Here is a 17,250-nt window from a genome sequence, read left to right as displayed (position 1 = left end):
GTTGGGCTGGGTGCAATTTTCCTGTGCTGTGGAGTGTGCCGTGGAATTAAGTTGTCAAACTCGGGGGCAGGCACAAAGGTGATGTCTTCCTCTGTATATCCTGCCTCTGACATCGACGCACACCTTGGTCCCACAACATGCCAGCATGAAGGTAAGCAAATAGACACACTGGAACAGCAGCGTTGCAAATGTGATGAACACAAAACATATTCCTTCATGGACTTTTATTAATTGACTAGATGAGTGTCACGCTAATGAAACTAATCCATCATGTATGTATGACGTAGTATGTGTACGCACGTGCACTGGTGTTTTTATGAGCATAAGCACCCAAGTCTAACAGGGCACAGAGGTGGCAGTGATGAATGGCTGCGGTGGCTGTTACTGTGGAAACTGCAGCGAGTGTGCCAAAAGCTGTAATGTAACCAATGGAGGAGTCTCCTACTCCAGGATTACACTCTGTTCTCACCATCCTTATCATACAGGATAAACTACTGTTCTGACCTCATGCCATATCAAATCCAAAGGTATAGATTTGCTATGTTGCTGCCCCAAGAAGCAAGGGAAGTCCTGCAGAGTGTGAAGAGAACTTTCAAAGGGATGCTGGCCGTAGCCTCAGTTATCTATTCAGAGCAGGAGAATGAGAATAAAGTACTCCCTAGGTTTGGCTGCTTTGATAGATGCCAGCAGATAGAGGAAAAAACTGTCTATTGGGGCTGATAGTGTTCAATCAAATGACAGAGTTTCAAACAAAATGTCTAATCACAGCAGCCACTTTAGATCAGTATGCTGATAGGGCTCAGCCCAGGGGACATAAAAGAAAGAAAGAAAAAACACTGACACGTAGATGCACTGAGGCTAACACTCCTTGAAACATGCAGCCACACAAGTAGATATGCACAACTATGTAAATACAAGACACTCAGAGTTAGTGCTGCACAATTAATCAAATATTAATCACGATCACGATTTTGGCTTCCAACAATTAAATGAACATGATCGACTGCGATATTGACATTTAAAATGTGTGCAGCGCTCATAGAAAACTTTGCTGCATATCAATTCAAGCGCTTCCTGAACAAACAGCCAGCCAGCAGCTGGCGATCGAAATATTTTGGTTTCACTTTTTGGGAGCTGTCATGACGCTACACGCGGCATACACTACAGCTACTCTACTGGGCATACTCTACAGCGGCAGCCTGTGAAAAACTTTCCCTGAATGTTGCGACTGCAGTCCAGAGTGGGAGAGTAATATCCTGCATATTACTTGTTTTGCCTGTCTGAATGCACTGAGTTCAGGTGAAGAAGAACCTTATTTGAAGTCTCATTTTGATGCAAAGATTTGTACATTAGCAGAAATGTAGCACAACATGGAGCAAAGCCATGTTCTGTTTATTTAAATGTGAAAGTGCAATAAAAATGTTTTGTTCCTGAAAATCAATGAATAATCGTGGTCTCAATATTGATCAAAATAATCGATATTTTCATTTTGGCCATAATTGTGCAGCCCTACTCAGAGTACAACACAAACAGACAGGCATCCTGAACATTGAATCTATCTTCAGGTCATCAAATGTTTTTTTTTCTTCTGCTGCTAACTTTAAAAAAGAAAAGTGTGTTTTGTCTACAAAATCTAAGTCTAAACACAATTGATTGTTTTGGACTAGAGCTTGTACTTATGATTGAAAATGGTAATAAAATATCCATATTGAAAATGACCATTTCAACATGAGGTTTTTGATTACATGTAATCAGAGACGGCAGTAATGAGAATGAGAAGAATCTGGTAGGCCTCCTTCACGAAACAATCTGTTCAGTTTGTATCTGGTCTATATATCAAACTTAAATTCATTGTGGTCAATGTAGGATTTAAAAAATACATTACTGCTGCTTCTATAGTGCAACTGCAAACACAGCTGTGTGCAATCTATAGAAATAGTCAATGTCATGAGGTTTTATTCCTTGAACATGCATCACTCATGTTGAGCCACTACCACTGGAGGGACGAAGGACTGTATGTATGGTAAGGTCAGTGTTTTCAACCCTCACCTTGCAGAGTGAACTGAGGTCGAAGCCGTATGACTGGGCGTTTCGAGAGCCTGCATTCATGTAATTCCCCAGCAGCAGCACGAGCTCCAGCAGTCGGCCAAAGGAGCGGCTCTTCCTGACCTCATCACAAGCAGCGTTTACAGCCAGGATGTCTGGACGCAGGTTGTTTACCTGCTCCTCGAACTGCAGACGGAAGAGGATGTGGCTGAGGCGAGGATGCAGCCGCTTCACACTGCTCATCTGGGAGAGGAGAACAGAGACGGAGGAAACGAGGAAGCACGAAGGAGAAAAGAATAATATGAAAAGGAGGATTATAGAAAAGACAATAAAGCAGTAGAGGAGAAAAGCAAGAGTAAAGGAAATGATGTCAAAAAGAGAGAACAAAGTCAGAGAACATAGTCAAACTTAAAATAACTACAATCACACTTTTGGCACACTCTCACATTCAGCCGATCTAATTTAAAAGACATTTATGCAACTGGCATGCTGGAAAGTGTTGCTAGGCAGTAGTAATAGATGCTGGCACTGATTTGATTTGGGACCCAGGTCTGGTAAGTTAATTGTGGAGTTAGTGTCCATATAGGGCAGGCAGCAGAGGGGGTGGAATATACAATAGGCTGCCTTGGATTACCACTCTCACACAATTAGAGAAAATTGGAAAATATTGCATTGGGCCCAAGGCCTGGCCACAACAGTGATTGTGTATGTGTGTGGGGCGGTGGGGAGGGGCGCAGGTTCCAATTGTCTGTTTCACACAACAGCTGGCTGTGCGGTTTGATGTCCTCCATCAAGGGTTTAATTATAGCTACTGTAATGTTATCAAATGACTATTTCAGTCGGTGAGTGAGCGTGTGTGTGTGTGTGTGTTTGTATGAGTTAAAAGGAAAGAGAGGAAACACGGCAGGAGAACAATATTCCAAAATTAAGAAGTAGCAAGGTTCACACATAGAACCAAACATGATGTTGAAATGGAGCCCAGAGATAGGATAAATTATGTGATATTGTAGAAGGGAGAAAATAATCAGACGTATTAGAAAGAAAGCAAGAAAGGGCTTTCAAAGTGAATGTGTGCAGCTATTGGCTGTGAAGGGCGCTGGACTGCTGAATACCGTATTATCATCATGAGGGGACGGGTTCTAATTAGGTCTGTCAAAGTTAACACAGTCATAACGCATTAACGCAAATTTGTTTTAACGCCACTAATTTCTTTAACGCAACTTGCGATTTTTATGTTGTAGCAGGCTCAATTTCAAAGCTAGAGTGACACTGGTATCTTCGGAACTAGAAAATCTAAGGAATCCACCAGCTTGTCGGGAAGGAGGCTAAATAATGCTCCAATCTTACGCTACATTTTGGCGAGGAAAAACTGTCATGGCCATTTTCAAAGGGGTCCCTTGACCTCTGACCTCAAGATATGTGAATGAAAATGGGTTCTATGGGTACCCACGAGTCTCCCCTTTACAGACAGGCCCACTTTATGATAATCACACGCAGTTTGGGGCAAGTCATAGTCAAGTCAGCACACTGACACACTGACAGCTGTTGTTGCCTGTTGGGCTGCAGTTTGCCATGTTATGATTTGAGCATATTTTTATGCTAAATGCAGTACCTTTCTTTCTTGGTTTCTAGGCAATATTTGTTATTGTTTTGTGTTGATAGTTGATTTCCAATAATAAATATATGTATACATTTGTATAAAGCAAGCTTATCTGTCCACTTGCATGTTGATAAGAATATTAAATACTTGAGAAATATCCCTTTAATGTACATTTTGAACGGATAAAAACTGTGATTAATTTGGGATTAATCGTGATTAACTACGGAAAATCATGTGATTAATTTGCGATTACAAATGTGAATCGATTGACAGCCCTAGTTCTAACATAACAAAATTGACTATAAAGAAGAAGTTATGGAAAGTAAAGCTTGCCTTGTATATTAAGTCAACGAGGTGGTAGGATGGTGAGGGGGAAAAGACAGTTCTGTTGATTAACTGTAGATTTATCTCGAGCTATCAAGAGTGTTAACAGTGAAATCTTGCACCATATAGTGTAAAAACAAACTAATGTGAGTAAATATTTTGGCAACTTGAAATAAGTGTCTCTGTGGAGTGTCAACAACAATTTAAATCCTTGATGAAAGACTTTAATTCAAAGCATGCCAGTCGTCACAAGGACTGTGACTTCAGTTGAGCCAGCAGGATGCACGCGCTGGTAAACAGAGTGATTTCTTTAGATTTTAGGGATTAAAATGAGGGCAATATAAGTCATCAACCACAAATGATGTACAGCAATAGCAGCTACTGCGCTGCATTAAGTCGACTTGTGTAAAAGACATTAGAGTATGAGAGTATTAGTCTAATTACATGAGGATGCACGGAAAATTAAGACTGTTGGAAGATCGAGAGCGTTTTTGCTTTCTGACTTCACACCAAAATGTTCACGAAGAAAAACATATTAATTTATTACTGTAGCTGCACAGAAAACAATGACTCTATTACCCTAGTGTCCAATGCAAGAATTGTAAGAATTCTTTACAATGCAATCAGATCTATTCCTAATAAACACTACTATACTCAAGGTAGTTCAAATCAAGCACGAGAGTGGAGGACATGGAAAATAGAAAAGATAAACTGCATGTGTTTGCACAACGGTAAATTAAAAATCCCCCTTGAACCTGAGCTTTTCTGATAGGTGAAAGCACACAGGCCTCCTTGGGCCCACGCAGGCACGGAAGCGAAACAATATTATATAAACTGGCTCTTCTTTGTTCTATGTCTCCCTGATGAACTATACACAACAGCTGAGCAGGCTCTATTTCTCAACCCCTCCCTCCTCCTCCTTCCCAATCAACCGCTCAGTCACTTCGTCTTCATTCAGTGAGAAGATTCTCTTTCACGGGTGTTTACAAAACAGGTGGGTGCACGGAGCAGAAGAAGAAGTTTATTCTATGTTTTGTCAGTAACTTGGTCGCTAGGCAGATACACAAAATACACACAAAAAGTGCTGCACTCCTCATGCATAATTCTGAATAAACCGCCTTTGAAAAGTCTTTAAGAAAACGATGCAGACATAATTAGGCAGCGGTGCTGCTCTTTAATGTGAATAAATTAGTGCGTAAGTCTACAGGTGTCCTGTCTCTCCTCTTAAGGCTTAAAGATAGAATTTTAAAAAGCTCAGGATTAAGGATATTCATAAGAAAGTGCTCAGTTTGTGTGTGCGTGTTCATAGGAAAGAGAGATATGATGCAAATACAAGACAACTTTACATTACTGTAACATTAAAATACTAATAAACCAGTTCTATAAAGCTGTGTATGCATAATTATGTTCTGTTAAACCATTTTTTTTCATAGTTCACTCAATTTCAGTTGACACATAAAAGATTATAATGTCAGAGGTCCTCCAACTAGGGCTTAGCGATAATGCAATATGATAATTTATCATCTTTCAATGGAATCATATTGTGATGAAATTATATATATTGAGATATCACGATAAACAATTATGTTGTCTAAATTGTTAATAAGCACATACTAACTAAAATTTCTCAGAAAATCTGATCATTTGCCACTAAAGTTCTTCATTAAATGAGAAAATACTTGTCAAGTATCTAATTCTCACCGGAGTATACAAAAATAGGCTTTACCATGTGTATTTATTGTGTTACCAGAAAACATGCTATATTGTGATATATAAAGTTATCAAGATATGAAATGATCTATATCGGGATGGAAGATGTTGGCCATATCGCCTAGCCCTACCCCCAACGACATAAATACTGCAACATTAAGAGACATGCTGTTAGAGCTAGTACTGTCAAAAATATCAACTGAATATTTGAAACGGTTTCAATGTGCATTTTCCACAGTATCGACACACGGGTACCAGCTCCACTTTCTGCTCTCTCTTCTTTCCAACAGCGAGTTGACACACACACACTGCCGTTTATCTTTTAATAAAAATCTAAAATGTTACGCCCTCAATGTTGTGTCAATTATTCCCCGTGGTATCAAAAATGGTATTGAATATAAATATTTTTCAAGGTGTTGTATCGAAGTCAGTAATTCCAGTATCGTTACGTGTGTGTGTGTGTGTGTGTGTGTGTGTGTGTGTGTGTGTGTGTGTGTGTGTGTGTGTACTCACCACAACCCCAAACTGCTCAGGCTCTGACAAATTTGCGTATTCATTTTTATACTTGGCCAAGGCGTTCAGCTGCTCCTGCTCCGGTAGGTGATTCACAAGGTTCTACAGAGAATTGAGAGGAGAAGAAGAAAAGAAGTGAGAGGCAACATGGAGGAAAGCAGAGAAAAGCAATCACTATGTTTATTTAAAAATAGCCTTGTGATGGTGGTGTCACGATGCCTGACATATTTTATTCTATTAATTAAAATAGTTGGTATGGTGGTATATCCTCCTCATTTTCATGTTTCAATTTCTTTACCATGTTCAAAATGTAATAATTTGAAGTGTCCAAAAGCCGTTTGCCCTCGGGGGATTGGCTATATCTGGCTCTCAACAGCAATGTGGTTGCACAGTCAATGCCTGCAGACCAAGGTGGTGTTTTCTTTGAATTTAATTTAGAAAGAGCCCTAGGACTACCACTCTTTATGCAAGGCTTGTTTAGAAATCTAACCTGCTGCTGTTCTATTGGATGTGTGTTTTAGTGAGTGTCAGCCCTGTTGATGAGTTTCAGTAAAAATAAAGTTTTGTAACTGCAATAAAATGTCTTTTATTATCAAACAGAAGACTATATCCTTAGGGCTGTTCATACATATAGAGACAATTGAAAGTGATTGTTTGTTTTTTTAGACAGCCAAAAGGAATAAATGTTAAATTATTTAAGCCATGTTGATTACATTGCGTTCTCCTCTGAATTTAACAGCCATCTCAACAAATACTGCTATTATGAGGTAAATATGTTGGTCTGATGCATTTAAATTGGATTGAAAATCTGTTCCTGATGCCTGGAGTCAGAACAAATATTGCCACTTTTATTACTTGACTTTAATGGAATTTGCCTTAATGACTATTAATTATTTGCGTGTTGTAATGAACAATTATTGATCAAATTAATTCTTTGAAATGTACATCCGTAGATCAGGTTTTGTTTTTGTTTATTTGTTTCAACTCAGCTTACCCACACCTACCCTGTTAATGAATCTAAAATCCTTAAATGTAACTTCCTAAACATCTACTGCACAAATTCTTATTATTCTTTTCCTTATTCATGCCTTTTAGTCCGGCCATTTACACTACTGTATTTCTTTATTGGCCAGACTGCACAGAAAGTCAATGGACGGCCTCCAGCTCGTACTCGACACAAACTATTCCTCATCCTCGCCTCCCTGCACTGGCTACCTGTGTCCCTCGGAATTGATTTTAAAGTTTCATTATTTGTGTTCCCCATCCTACACTGTTGACCTTCTCTGTCCTTACACTCCTCTTAGTAGCCTAAGATCTGCCAACCAGTCGCTGCTGACTGCTCCCAGGGTCAAGCTAGAGACAGAGGCTAGGAGGGCATTTGTTTCCAGGGCTCAAAACATCTGCAACATCCTTCCATTCAAAATCAGGCAAACAATATCAGTGTCCTCTCCAACAAGGGCATCTAGTAATGCCAGATAAGTCACTGAAGCGCATAACATTTTACAACTTTATGCAATACTTGACGTACCTGGATCATAGGTTCAGTGAGTTGCTCCTCATCCACCTCCACTATCATCCGACGGATTTCCTGATAAGGCATACGGAAGGAACCCAGGAAGATGGCTAGAAAGACACAAACAAAAGATGCAGAAAATCAATAATAGGAAACAAAAACAAAATAAAGAATGGTGTGAATTTAAAAAAGAACAGCTCAAGTACAGATGACGGACATGAAGTAGGAACCAAAGAGAAATAAAATTAAAGATACATCAGTACATAAGTCAGCGAGACGTAAAACTGTTTTAGAAAAACTGATTTGAAAAATTACAGTGGTTTAGCAAGCATGAGATCATCAAGCAAGTGGTACCACTAGGGACTGAATGGCAAATGTCTTGTCAGGATAAGTCATTAGTCTAGCCAGTGGTATGTCAGAAACACCCCGACAGTTGATGTGTGACTAAGCTAGGTGCAACATGATGCAGAACTTTTAAGATTATTGGTAATACCTGAAGGTAAAAACTGTGGTGACAAGAGTATCATTGAATATCCTAGCTTGTAGCCTAAGTGTTATATTTGAGTGAGTATGGCGTAAGGAGAGTTACAGACATCAAATTGACATGACATACAGTAGAATAGGGCGGAGCCAAATGCATCGAAGCTTCGACCATTGCCATGGTAATCGACCTCCAAATCAGTATCTGAATGCTTCGTTTTTGTTTGTTTGTTTACATATATATATATATATATATACACTGTATATATATATGTGTAATAATAAAGTATAAATCCCAAAATAGCCCATGAAATAAGGAATAATCCAACATAATTCATTATTCTTCTTACACGGCTTTGTTGAATACTCGATTCTGATTGGTCAATCACGGCGTTGTAAGGTCGGTTATTTCTTTAATGCAGATCGTTGCTATGCCTAACAAACCGTTGGTAAACAATGAGCAGCGTACGGAAAAGGAGGTCTACACTGGTACTACTCTACGAGCCTCTACAATTGCCCCCCGGGAACAAATAAAGTGATTTGAATTGAAATTGAATTGAACACCAGAAAATATAACCCCAGAGCCCCCAGAGGCTTATCTGTCGTCAGACCGATAGTCGATAGGTTCCGAGACTGGGTAGCAAGTAGTCAAACCTTTCAAGACAAAAAGAACTGACTGTATACATTCAGTGCAGGTCTGACTGACTAACTATTTAATTTTCAATTCATTTTATATAGCATCAAATCATGACAGAAGTTATCTCGAGACACTTTTCATATATCGAGCAGGTCTAGACCAGCAGAACCAGGCGCTGGGTGGGCGGCCATCTGTCTCGTGTTGAGAGAGAGAGAAAGAGAAAGAGAGAGAGAGAGAGAGAGAGAGAGAGAGATGCACAACAACAACAATAATAGCACAACAGCTAATAATAATACTAACTAGCATTTTTCTTTATTCTACTTTTAACACACGTCAAAATATGATATGAGTGAGCTCTGTGCCTTTATTGCTAAAATTAAATTCTAACTCCTTACATGGAATAAATTAGCACCAGAATTAAAACCCCACATACAGTCCTCATTCTCAACCTCAAATCAAAGCTTTTAGACTCTTTACCTCCCATGGTGGAACGCATAAACCGCCTACTCTCCTTTTTTCCTCTCCTCGTTCCTGCTCTATAATTTCCGCTGCGTGATTTATCACTGTTACTGGGCTGATTAGTCTCATTTTCTTTTAATACATGAAACAAAGGTCACAGCTCCCCTTGATATAAGCCAATGAGGTGCTAAGATCTGGGAGTGCTTAAGAGATCAGCTGGATCCTCATTAAGGCCGGGTGCTTTTAAAACGGTCATTTTAAGACTAAGCATGCGTATGCGTGCGTGTGCGTGCGTGTGCGTGCGTGTGCGTGCGTGTGCGTGCGTGCGTGTGTGTGTGTGTGTGTGTGTGTGTGTGAGAGAAAGACAAAATGTTTCATTTCCTCAATAGGTGCTTAACGTTGATAATTAGCTCAGTGTGTGTTTGAAGACATAGGCAGCAGTGGCCAGGTGTTGTTTTGCTTTAATTGCTATAGAAACAAGCAAAGGTACAACACATTCTCTGCCAAAATTCTCCATTGAGGGTCACTTTATAACATGAAAGGAACGTATAATAAGGGATACAGGAGTTGACTTAAGTGAGATGAAGGGAAACGGTGATTGCAAAGTGTATTGTGAGGAGCTATGGAGGCAAGAATGACAGACATGACCAGTATACGGTAACATCAAGACACATGGACGTGTTTAAATCCAGTACTTGGGAAGAGGAGTGGGCTGAAAGGAAACAAATACTTACAGAGATTTTGTGCAATCTTAGGATCGAGCACCTTGAGCTCTTTAATTCTCTTCTTTATGGATTTCTTATCCTCCAGATCCTCCTCTTCTTTTTTGGCTGATGAAGACAGAAACACTGGATTATTATCAACACGTAAAGGTAACATTTACACAAATGCATGCCTTTACTGTATTGCTGACGTGTATGATACACGCAAATTCAGATACAGTGAGATTATGGGATTTACATATCTTTTTCCAGTGTCCAGGTACAACACAAGGAAGGGGAGAAAGTGACTGGAATGTAGAGATTGTTAGTTTCGTAACTGATACCAGTATCGGAAATGCGTCAGAAAATGCCCAAAATTGGTATTGGAACATCTCTAGAGGATGTCCAGTAGCTCTTTATTTATTTATTGAGTTGTAAAACTGTACAAATTTCAAAGATTTCAAATGTTTAAATTCAACTACATACAAGAATTACTTTGTTTTTTTTTCTCTGTTTGTGTGTTTCCATATTTCTCCAAATGAACAATGACACAGTCTGCCTTGCTGCTAGAGAAGCATGGAGAAAGGGATTATGGGAAAGTGTTGTGATCACACCGCTGACAGGGTAAGGTATGGGTGAGCCGTGGCTGTTCCATAAACACAATGTTGCACATACAGTAATCAGGTTATAGGTGAAGGTAAATCTGTTCTGGGTCACTTGAAGCCAGGTAGATGGTGATTGTGTGCTATTGGTAGATAGGAGTGGTCTGGATTACAAACAACAAAACATAAAGACAATAGGACACACAGATATACACAGACATACACACCCCTCTTGAGCCACAGAGTTCATGGTTGGTTTTAATTATTTAAGACACCAGATTAAGAGAACAAAATGTGCATCCCAAGAGTATGCTGGGTAATTGTCTGGTGCTGTAATTATGGTGTGTGTGTGGTGAGAGGAGAGGAGAGGAGAGGAGAGGAGAGGAGAGGAGAGGAGAGGAGAGGAGAGGAAAGGATGATGAGAGGAGAGGACAGGAGAGGAGAGGACAGGAGAGGAGAGGACAGGAGAGGAGTGGAGAGGAGAGAATGATGAGAGGAGAGGAGAGGACAGAAGAGGAGAGGAGAGGAGAGGAGAGGAGAGGAGATGAGAGGATGAGAGGATGAGAGGAGATGAGAGGATGAGAGGAGAGGAGAGGAGAGGAGAGGATGAGAGGAGAGGAGAGGAGAGGAGAAGACAGGAGAGGAGAGGAGAGGAGATGAGATGAGATGAGATGAGATGAGATGAGAGGAGAGGAGAGGAGAGGAGAGGAGAGGAGAGGATGAGGAGATGAGAGGATGAGAGGATGAGATGAGAGGAGAGGAGAGGAGAGGAGGAGAGGAGATGAGAGGAGAGGAGAGGGGTGGAGTAAATCCACAGGAAATGTATTTCTACTGTTCCACATGGGCTTGGTCTTCTTTCAGCGATCCTGTATCTAATTAAAAAGTGAAGAGGTATGCTGGGAGATCCCGCAGAAAAGAATGTCGGCGTGTCCACAAACATGCACACCTACAGTACAGATCACCACTGCACACAGAAATACACAAACACGACCACACACTGAGCTATCCTTGGACTTACGTGGCTCCTCTGTTGGTACACTCTCCTCACAGTCTTTCAATGTGTGAGAGGGGAAAACGCAAAGGACAGACAAGGAGGACAATGGGAAATGTGTACCATGGAAGAGGGAGAGGAGAGAGAATGAAGAGATGAAAATATGTTTTCACAAGACTGCACCGTGTCCACTGCAGCGTGAAACACAAAGAGACTCAAGTAGGGAAGGACCAAATATGCTATAAAAACTTAAATGAGAAATGGCTGAATATATGAACAAGCAGAACATAACTAGATCGCATAGAAAACTGGAAGAAAAGATAAATTAACTGAAAATGAATCTGTCTTGGTCCATAATTACAAAGACATAACACACAGACATGCATGGTGCATTTTTAATCTTGGTCAAGATAGATCTGAAATGATTAGTCGATAAATCAGTTGGGCTATAGCAACTATTTGATATTCATTCAATATCAATAATGAGAACTGTAATACCTTTGGGTTTTGGACAGTTGGTTGGACAAAACAAGCACTTTGAATTGGGCTGTCAAAGTTAACGCGATGATAACTGTGATCAAATTGTGATTTGTAGGTTGTATCGGGCTCCGTATAAAAAACTATAGTGAATATCCTGTTATCATATGAAACTAGAATCTACACTAAGGAATCTACACCAACCAATAACACTCCAAAATTTTGGCAAAGAAAAACTGGCATGCCATTTTCAAAGAGGTCCCTTGACCTGAAAATTGATTCTATTCACTATCTATGATAATCACATGCAGTTTGGGTCAAGTCACAGTCAAGTCAGCACACTGACACTCTGACAGCTGTTGTTGCCTGTTGGGCTTGAGTTTGCCATGTTATGATTTGAGCATATTTTTTATGCTAAATGCAGTACCTGTGAGGGTTTCTGGACAATAGTTGTCATTGTTTTGTGTTGTTAATTGATTTCCAATAATAAATATATACTGTACATACATTTGCATAAAGCAAGCATATTTGCTTGTTGTTACATGTTGATAAGAGTATTAAATACCTGACAAATCTCCCTTTAAGGTACATTTTGAACAGATAAAAAGGTGCGATTCATTTGCGATTAATCATTATTAATTATGGACAATCATGCAATTAATCGCAATTAAATATTTGAATCGATTGGTAGCCCTAAGTTGAATATGTCATCTTTGGGAAATTGTTATGGGCAGTTTTCACCATTTTCTGATATTTTACAGATCAAACAATTCAACTATTAATCTAGAAAGTGATTATCAGATTAATCAATAATAACCTTTGCTGTTGTAGCAGCCCTAGTCACAATATACATGTTTCCAAAGATGCCAGGCTGAATTTTGGGCAAATATTTATAAAGACAATACACAAGACATCTAGATTTTGTTTCCGTTTGGTGTCATGCAGCTATAAAAGAAACATGCATTTTAATAATTTAGTCAGTTTAAGCATTTTACTCTCTAGCTCCAATAAAGTAATGAAGAAAAAAATGATTTTACTGTACATATATGATGTGATGTTATCATACAAGGTTACAAACAATGTCTAACTTTAATGGTTAACAGAAAAAATTAGGTTTAAAAGGTTAAATGAAAACACAAATTGGTCTAAATAGGCATATGAAGGACAGCTTTGCATCATCTGCCAGTAGAATAGTAGCTCTTCACCTACTTGTGTAAATATGTTCAACAAGTAATGATGCAAGGCACTTCACTTTAGTCTCTCTGAATGCTGAGAGCCGAACAGCGCTTACTCAAAAAGAACAAAAAAATAAAAGAAACCATGTTAAATTATAAAATGAAAATCACTAACATGTAAAGATGTCAGTATTTACCTTAAAAACAGCATAAATAACTCAAGTATGTATTCTTACGGAAATGTAATCTTGAATTTTATGTTATTGGGTATTAGGATGCAATATAAGGAGCCGGCCCTCGAAAGCCTTCAGCTCACTGCATTAAGATGTTGTATTGATCCACTCATCATAACGTATAGCTTCACAGAATCCCATTTATTACACCAACACACACACACTGAATCTCTCTCAAACACACACACACAAGAAACGCACAGCAGCAGTGCATTAACCACCTTGTTTCAGTGCATATAAGCATACTTGGCTGGGTCGCATAATCCATGAATCATTCTCACATAATACTGCGAGGGCTGCATCCATCTCTATCGTACAAGAGATAGTGATAAGATAGAATATCGCGCGCGCTCACGCACACAAACACGCTCGTGCACTCTCGCACCGAGCTGCCTCAGGTGTTATCAGTTGAATCAGCTAATTAGATTGCCCCCTTCCAGCATCACCCCCAATCTCTTTGGCCTTAAAACAGCTCTTCTTCAGGGAAGCCTGCTCATTATACATCAGCCAATTAAAATGTCCCGCAGGGGGTCAGAGGTCACTGGTTAATCAATCAGAGGGAGCGGCGACTGTTGTAGTTATCAGATTGCGCTATCACCCAGGAAGTGGGGGAGATAAGGATACACTTGTGAGTGCAGCACAGCGGGGAGTCTGCGTCACATCACACAGGTTCTAGGGAAGAGGTGAGGGATACAGCGTAGGTATGGTGTGAATACAATATATATTTTAAGCTCTAATGGCCATTTGCCAACATGAATTTATGAGACAAGATGACGCCGTGGGGGTGACAGACAGAAAGATGTAAGTTTAAAAACAAAGCCGTTGACTCAAAACCACAGTTAGCATCAGATGTTGAGATCAGATAGCGCAGAAAAGGGAAAGCAAGACTCCATCACAAGACAGGAGAGAAGCAGTGCATTAGAGATAAACACCAGCATCGAGTCAACGGTCTCAGTTGAAAGGCCTACTCCGCTCTGCCACGGCTCACACAGTGCTAGCCGTCTAGCGTCTGAGCACTTTCAAGTTAAGGCCTCTTAATGGAGGTCTGTGATAAATGTCAACTTGGTGGCGGGACTGTGGACAAAGTAGGGGGAGAGATGAGGATGAAAAAAGAGCAAAGAAGAAGGACGGTCTCAATTTCAAACTTTGTAGGATAAAAAATAAAACAAGGGGGGTATAAAAAAAAAAAAAGGAAATGTTTTATTCTTTTCTCGAGAAATGAACAAGGATGTTTAGTTGCGGGATCAGACGAGGACGCAAGAAAGCTAGAATTTTAGAATCTACTCCTCTCACTTGTAATAATTCTACTGACTGGTTTTTGATCCAATCTCTGCCACTTGACAAAAATATGACAATGTGTAACATTGGCGCTCACGCATGCTTCCCAAAACAGTAGCACTTCCCACAAGGCAGTATCAGTGAATTGTGCCGTCAAAGCACTAAAGGGAAGGGTGGATGAAATAAAACTGCTGTGAAAGAGCATGACTGATGCTGTACATGACAGGCAGGCCTCAGAGACAAGCAAGTAACACCTCAAATCCACCCTCCTACCCCTTAACACACACACACACACACACACACACCAAAATCTCCTCCTCCTTCTCCCCGGCCCTCTACACTCACACCAGCACTTCATCTTATCAGGATGGATTTCTAATCAGTGAAAACGCCTTACTGGAACTGCCCTCCTTTTTGCACATACACACACACTAAGACACACACACAGGCGCGCACACAAAAAAACACTAATGTCAGATGAAAAAAAACATATACTCAATAACTAAAATCTAAGAAGTTATCAAGTGAAGTAAGGACTTGACAGCAGTGTGAGTGAGAGCGGCAAGAGACAGACAGTGTTTATTTAGCCCGTCATTTTATCCAATATTTGTCCAACTATCCTACTTCCAAAGGAGATATTACACTCTCTACTGACTTTTCTCTTGATGAGACTTCATTATTTATGGCATGTTGTAGTGATACGAGTGTCTCCCCCGAAGAGAGCAGATACACGAGCACACACAGCGAGGGGGGAAAGTTGAGAGGGCAGCCGTCTTCAAAGGGTAATTAAATCACTGTGGTGTTTCCAATAGCCAATCAAGGCAGTCATGCAGGTAAAGTTTAAATCACTGCTATTAGGGGAGTTTCTGTAGCAGGGATAATATGGGGGGCTCGCAATTCAATCTGCAAAACACCACACACACACACACATGCACACACATCCATTGCCTCAAGCAAAATCCACTATGAGACAGCTGATGCACAGGAGGGGGGCTGTCTGCAGCAAGTGAACAAATCCACCATTCCGACACATCTGTCAACTCTACAGTCAACAGAGGGGAGACGAACAGTCAAACCAGCCGCGCGGCTCGACTGTTGACTCACTGTATGGTTCTGATCCAGCTAAGTCCTGAACTTCAGTCAGCCTGACAGAAAGCACAAGAGACACCCCAGAACGTCCAGTGGACTATACACACCTGCCCTCACCTTTCCCCTCTCTGCCTTATCAATGCACACACTCCGGCATCCTCCTGACTAACACTGACATGACGGCCTGACTGGTCTGTTTACACGCGGACTATCCACTACCATCCCGAGTTGCGGCTGTGTGGGTATACCAGTGAGTGTGAGACAGAGAGGGAGATCAGAGTAATGAAGTGAGGAGCTGTGTTGTGAGTGAGCTAATCAAAGTGAACCATGCAGGGCCACCTCTCCCTGTGATCCAGACTAGATGACCCAGGGCCATAATTAGTCTGAGACTTTCATTCTGATAGCAGCAAATTAACAGACTTCATTAGGCTCGTCTCTCCTCTCCACTCCTCTCCTCCTCTGTTCCTGCTATACACCAAGATCGTCTCTAAACCTGCACCGCTAAATTGCTCCTGCGTGAGCGTCTACGACACACCAGTCGATTGCTCTTTGCGAAGAAACTAACACACCCTGCAGAGAGAGCACAGAAGTGTGCACATTTAAAAATAAATTTGCAAATCTGGACTGAAATTATTGACGCTAAATCAAAAGATTCATAATTGATTAGGAGCTTCTGTTAATCAGTATGTGCTGGCCTGTGGGAATGCATTTACCCGGTGCTCTATTCTCAGTGGAGTAGTGCCCTCTAAAGGCCTTCTGAAGAGCTACCAATGGCCTCAAAATGTGTGTGTGTGTGTGCGTGTGTGCTAAAATTAGTATTTTCTGACTGTCATATCAGGTATGAAGCATTATTATCTCCATTTCATTTCACTATGTGACAACACCAATCCAATCTGAACAGTTGTTAAGCCCACCCTAACATTTCCCAAGTCACTCAATGGATTGATGGCGGCCTAAATCATCCGTCTCTGAAGTCATTTGCCACAAATTCTCTTTTTTTTTTCTGCCTGCACTGTTGCAAAACGTATCTGTGGCGCCCATCCCTTCAACACTCCCCCCCCCCCTCCACCGCGCATACACAAGCCTACATGTGTGGATGAAAAATCGCCGCAGAAAAATAAAGTCGCGAAAGCAAATATGTTTTTAACGAGCCAGCCCATTACTTTGGTGATATGAGAACATAAAAACACAAATTGGGAATAAATTGAGGTGCTGATGCTTGAGAAAGTGTGGCAGAAGAAAGAAGGAAGAAAACAATGGAGGAGAAAGGGAAAGCTGAAAAACAGAAGAAGGTTAACCACACGTAAAAAAAGAGAAGGGAGGCTAAGAGCGAGTGACGACAATGACAGTGTGTGTGTGTGTGTGTGTGTGTGAGTGTGTGTGTGTGTGTGTGTGTGTGAGTGTGTGTGTGTGTGTGTGTGT

At 40.6% G+C, this 17,250-nt stretch overlaps 1 protein-coding gene across 4 annotated transcripts in view; it reads right to left on the bottom strand.

Moving 5' to 3' along the window:
* LOC119477745 (protein diaphanous homolog 3-like) overlaps positions 1-17,250 on the bottom strand; it is a 188,522-nt gene that overhangs the window by 97,377 nt on the left and 73,895 nt on the right. For all 4 annotated transcript variants that reach the window (XM_037751877.1, XM_037751861.1, XM_037751869.1 and 1 more), the window contains 4 exons: positions 10,017-10,112; positions 7,722-7,816; positions 6,194-6,295; positions 2,050-2,289 (listed from right to left, as the gene is read on the bottom strand). In XM_037751877.1, coding sequence (XP_037607805.1) covers positions 2,050-2,289; positions 6,194-6,295; positions 7,722-7,816; positions 10,017-10,112 — 533 coding nt within the window. The remainder of the gene's footprint in view (positions 1-2,049; positions 2,290-6,193; positions 6,296-7,721; positions 7,817-10,016; positions 10,113-17,250) is intronic.

Source organism: Sebastes umbrosus, chromosome 2, assembly GCF_015220745.1.
Source record: "Sebastes umbrosus isolate fSebUmb1 chromosome 2, fSebUmb1.pri, whole genome shotgun sequence".
NCBI classification, from domain to species: Eukaryota; Metazoa; Chordata; class Actinopteri; order Perciformes; family Sebastidae; genus Sebastes; species Sebastes umbrosus.
Note: the sequence above shows the minus strand (reverse complement) of the source record. Positions and strands in the feature narration are given on the sequence as shown.